The sequence below is a fragment of the Sinocyclocheilus grahami genome, unplaced genomic scaffold, assembly GCF_001515645.1.
Source record: "Sinocyclocheilus grahami isolate Dianchi unplaced genomic scaffold, SAMN03320097.WGS_v1.1 scaffold10.1, whole genome shotgun sequence".
Lineage (NCBI taxonomy): Eukaryota > Metazoa > Chordata > Actinopteri > Cypriniformes > Cyprinidae > Sinocyclocheilus > Sinocyclocheilus grahami.
This window is the reverse complement of record NW_015505189.1, coordinates 265,635-270,710: the sequence shown is the minus strand read 5'-3', so window position 1 is coordinate 270,710 and position 5,076 is coordinate 265,635. Positions and strand designations below refer to the sequence as shown.

General features: G+C 36.4%; 1 protein-coding gene across 1 annotated transcript in view; it reads left to right on the top strand.

The window, feature by feature from the left end:
• The first annotated feature begins 3,337 nt into the window (after nucleotides 1-3,337).
• LOC107594553 (proline-serine-threonine phosphatase-interacting protein 1-like) overlaps nucleotides 3,338-5,076 on the top strand; it is a 10,599-nt gene continuing 8,860 nt past the window's right edge. The window contains exon 1 of the mRNA XM_016284642.1: nucleotides 3,338-3,502. Coding sequence (XP_016140128.1) covers nucleotides 3,473-3,502 — 30 coding nt within the window. The 5' untranslated portion in view covers nucleotides 3,338-3,472. The remainder of the gene's footprint in view (nucleotides 3,503-5,076) is intronic.

The following is a 5,076-nucleotide window of genomic DNA, read 5'->3' as shown; positions in this document are numbered from 1 at the left end:
TGGATTCAGTATATCTTTACAATGACCAACACTGAAAAATCTTTATTACAAGCCCTGGAAAGACAGTTGTAACCAGGAGAGTTACTAGTGCTCTGAAATATATTTTAATATTAACAACATTTTATAATATTTGTGTATTTTTAGAATATTTTTGTATAATATTTTAAATTCATCTTAGTTTTCATCATGTGACTTTTACTTTGTAAAAAATACAAATACCTAGTCTGCAAAATCAGTTATGAAAGATATATTTAATATTTTAATTATAACAATATTTTATAATATTGTGTATTTTTATATTCTGTATAATATTTACTGATTATTATGCAGTATGCCACATGCATCTAAAGGATCACAAGCATTAAATGCATCACAAAAGCAAATTTGTTTAATTTTAAAAATATCTTATATTATTGTGTATTTTTATATTCTGTATAATATTTACTGATTACTTTTACAAATATTTCTCATTATTTTATTTGTTTTTTGTATTGTGCATATTACTATTACTCTGTAAAAAGTCAAATGACAAGCCACCAAAAATGCACATCTTAATTTTTTAATAAAATAAAAAATAACACATCTCTGATTTTTTTTAATGCAAATAAAATATGCATTCTAATAACTATGAACTAATCAACCTGACTATATTAGGTTACACCAACATAACAGAACAAAAAGTCATTTTAGAGACAAGGTAGAAATAGGGTAACAAATGCATTTTCACATCATGCTCTAACTCAGTGATCCTCAAATCTTGCTCGCGAGATCCACTTTCTGCAGAGTTTAGCTCCAACCCTATAATCAAACAAACCTACCTGTGTTTTTCTAATGATCCTGAAGACATTGATTAGCAAACTCAAGTGTGTTTGATTAGGGTAGAGCTAAACTCTGCAGGAAAGTGGATCTCGCGAGCCAGATTTGAGGATCACTGCTCTAACTGAACACATTCTTCTACTATAATTACCATTTTCAATATCACATTCTCTCCTTTTCAACATAACTGCATACAGTACATGTGAAACAAGACACAAGAAGTCCATGGTACCAGAAAGGTACTTAGTCTTCCCCTCATCCAAGGAGCGCATAACTAGAGAGGGGACACATTCAACACACACACACACACACACTACGTTAGTCTGTCTGTAGCCTAACCACAATCCTCTTGCCTGCTGTGGCGACCGCAAGCAGTCAACAATGCCACACTCAGCATCATACTGCATAACAGAACAATCAATACACGCACACACACAAACCACCACCACACTGTTCATCACATCAATCGATAATTATGTACACCACCACATAGCTCAACAGCAGTTATGCATACTTCTTAAATGTCTATAAATACATAAATACATATCTATATAAATGGATATAAATAAATTCACAAGTGCATACTGCCTGCACACACAATCTCTTCGACACAAGGACAAACACAAAGGATATCGCCAAGCGCATGCCCATAACAAGCTACCAATAAGCTGGCTGGCTGAGAGTCTTATATGCCCATTTGAATTTTTTTTATTTTACCTGATCTAACCCTTACAAGGGAGGGTAGAAGGACAGGATAAAATGATAAAACCTATCACACATTTATTTAACTAAACCATCAATGCAACCCGTTCAACATTTCACAATTATCATCCCAAAAAACAAGAAAAGGTTTTGTCAGGTAACCAAAAAATGTGCTTCATGTGAACAAATTAATTGTTTATTTATTTATTTTTATTAAAAAAAAATTGTGTGTATATATATATATATATATACACACAATTTTTTTTTAATAAAAATAAATAAATAAACAATTAATTTGTTCACATGAAGCACATTTTTTGGTTACCTGACAAAACCTTTTCTTGTTTTTTGGGATGATAATTGTGAAATGTTGAACGGGTTGCATTGATGGTTTAGTTAAATAAATGTGTGATAGGTTTTATCATTTTATCCTGTCCTTCTACCCTCCCCCATTGCAAAATCTAAAATCATCCAGCCAGGTTAACTCATTATCAGTGCTGCAGAGAATAAAACTACAAATATGTCAGCCAGTGAACAGGCTGCATTAATACGTCTATGCAAACGGGTCCACACTTCAACCAAGCTGTTTGTTGTTTTTCTGTCATGGTGGGGACTTACCATGAACTTCTAATTGGTTTAACTATATTTTCTATTGCCTAAAGCTGACCATCACCTCAACATTTTAGCACTTCAGACTTTTCTTTAAGACATTATTTAGTATAATCAATAAATCAATTGCTTACTATTAGGCTACATCTCTATTATAGATTTGTTCATTTATTCACAGATGATAAGTTAATAATTTCCATCCCCTAAACCTGGCTATCACATAGGCCTAAATATTTTTTACATTTTAGAATTTTCTTGATTTTATTTAATATATTTAATAAGTTATTTGCTCACTATTAGATTTGTTCACAGAATCTATTTGAAAAAAGCTGTAAGCTTAACCTGCATTATTATCATCATCACCCTTCACACACATCTTGTTGGACGTGCACCCACACAGCAGGACATGCTTTTAGGACCTCCTCTTTGCAAAGAGGCTGTTTAGCTTTTCACACGGTATATTGATCCCAAAGTGAGATATTTGCTCAAGCAGACACTTGCTCGGTTTCTCTTTGTTGAGCCAGATCAAGTGTGAAAACCCAGCTTTATCTGAGGAAGCGGAAATACTCCACACTCAGCACACTCTTTCAGATTAGGAGGGTTATGTCTCCATCTTTTGGCTGAATTGTGTTACAGCAATCATCGGCCAGAAAAGAAGTGATAACGGAAATTAATGAGTTTTTGTTTATATTGGCATACGGCGGTGAATTGTTTACTAGGTGCCGCTTCTTCACACACAACATTAAGCCATTTGTTTGCCCTGCTGAAAACAAACAAATGATTGAAACCACAGAAATTATAATAGTTACTACAGTGATTCTTGAGACATGGGACAAAACATGTCCAGCAATTGTAACTGCTATTTGGTTTAAAAATAAAAATATTTTTAATGGTAAATGTTATGGGGGATTAATAATAGAACGTATTTAACACAATTATCCCCTTCAATTTAATTAGATCATTATGTGAAATCTAGGATAGACAATATCCTACAATAGTAAAATATCCTACTTGCAATAAAATTGTAAACAGTTTGCTCCACCTTAAATTTGAGTTAGTTTAGCGTTGTCTAGCAAATTTCCTTGTAACCTCTGTAGAAACTGCGAGCTGACACTGACAAAATGCAGCATTACTCTTCCTCTTTTTAAAGAGCATATGAAGACGTCAAGAGATCAAAGTTGACCACTACGCAGTTTCTTCCTTATTTCAAAACTTCATTGGACTGTTACCTCACAGTGTAGCTAGTCTTTCTTTACCCTTGACAGCAGCTTTAATGTAGACGGTCTCAGCGGGGGTTGTAGGTGTTACAGAGACACTACTGAGTAATAATTACATAGTAAAGAATATGGCTTTTCTGTTCTGCGATGCCTTTTGGGTAAGTTCCTGTTTCTAAGCCTCTCTTAAGTTAGATTGCTCACGATGCAGGCTACGGGAAATACAGTTTCCTATATTTCTATTTTGTATTGTATTTTGTGTTTTCTAAACCGAATTAGGAAAACTTAAGTGTCTACTCTTGTACTGTCTTGTCACTTTATTTTGATGGTCCCCCAACACACATTCTACTGACTATAAGTAACTTTGTAAGTACGTGTCAACTTATTCTACTTATCTACTACCCCTATCCCTAACATAATAGTACTCTAATGAGAGTTAGTTAGAAGACATGTAGTTGCAAAGTTGCATATAGTTAGTAGAATGTCTAAAATGGACTATCAAAATAAAGTGTAGCTTGGTTTTAAAGGGGTCATATGATGCGATTTCAATTTTTCCTTTCTCTTTGGAGTGTTACAAGCTCTTGGTGCATAAAGAAGATCTGTAAAGTTGCAAAGACTAAAGTCTCAAATCCAAAGAGATATTCTTTATAAAAGTTAAGAGTCAACCACACCTACCTAAAACGGCTCGTTCTAACACGCCCCCACATATCTACGTCACGATGTGGGAAGATTTGCATAACGCCGGCCAAATGTTCACGCAAAGAAAGAAGACGTAACTTTTATTCTCGCTGTAGTATTGTTGTTGTTGCCGCCGCCATGTTGTGAAAGCGAAACTACTTTGTGTGGCCTTCCAAAAGAGGACGATATCCGCTTCGTCATGCCTGGAGCTGATCCGTGCTGGTCGCTGAGGAAATACATCAACTTCGCGCTGTGGATCGCCGGATCGGCTTTCACTGTGGACAAAGCGGAGTCCAGGCCGGCGTCACATGTGGTTGCCACAAGCCTCCTTCGTCGAAACCGCCGGCCGCGCCGTTCTCAAGCCCGCTGGCCTCCACTCACTCAAGACTGCCGCGTGTGACGCTGTGTTTCGTTGTGAAAGTGAAACTACTGTGTTTGGTCTTTCAAAAGAGGACACGACTAGAAATCAGTGGTTAAGTTGTATTTACAACACTGTTCCAGAACAGTTCAACCCAAATATTCAGATGTGTGCAACACATTTTATGGAGGACTGTTTCCTGATCCTGGAAGAGTAGACTACAATGCCGGCTGTTCTGACTCACAGACTGTAAGTACGTTTTTTTATATTTAAAGGATTTGCCACTGACGATTCAAACGCGAGTTTTGGGCAGTGTAGAGAAGCGCTTGTTGTTTGTCATTTCTCAGATCACAAATGCAGACATGGTTTTATGTTTACGCTGCGCGATGCAACGCAACGCCTAAAAAGACAGTATAAGTCATTATAATCCGTAATTATGTCCCCACTGGATGCAACAAATGCCTCGTTTATAATGGGTTTTAATGTTTTTGTCTCGTCGTTTCGGCCGGGACAAGGCATCACAATATGTTAAGGGACGTAACATTTCCGTCACAGGTATTCGGCCAATCACAACGCACTGGATAGCTGGCCAGTCAGAGCACACCTCACTTTTCAGATCGATGAGCTTTGTAAAAATTGCAATAATATCCAGCTGCAGCCCCACACGTTTCAGGACACACGATCCAGACCACACGATCC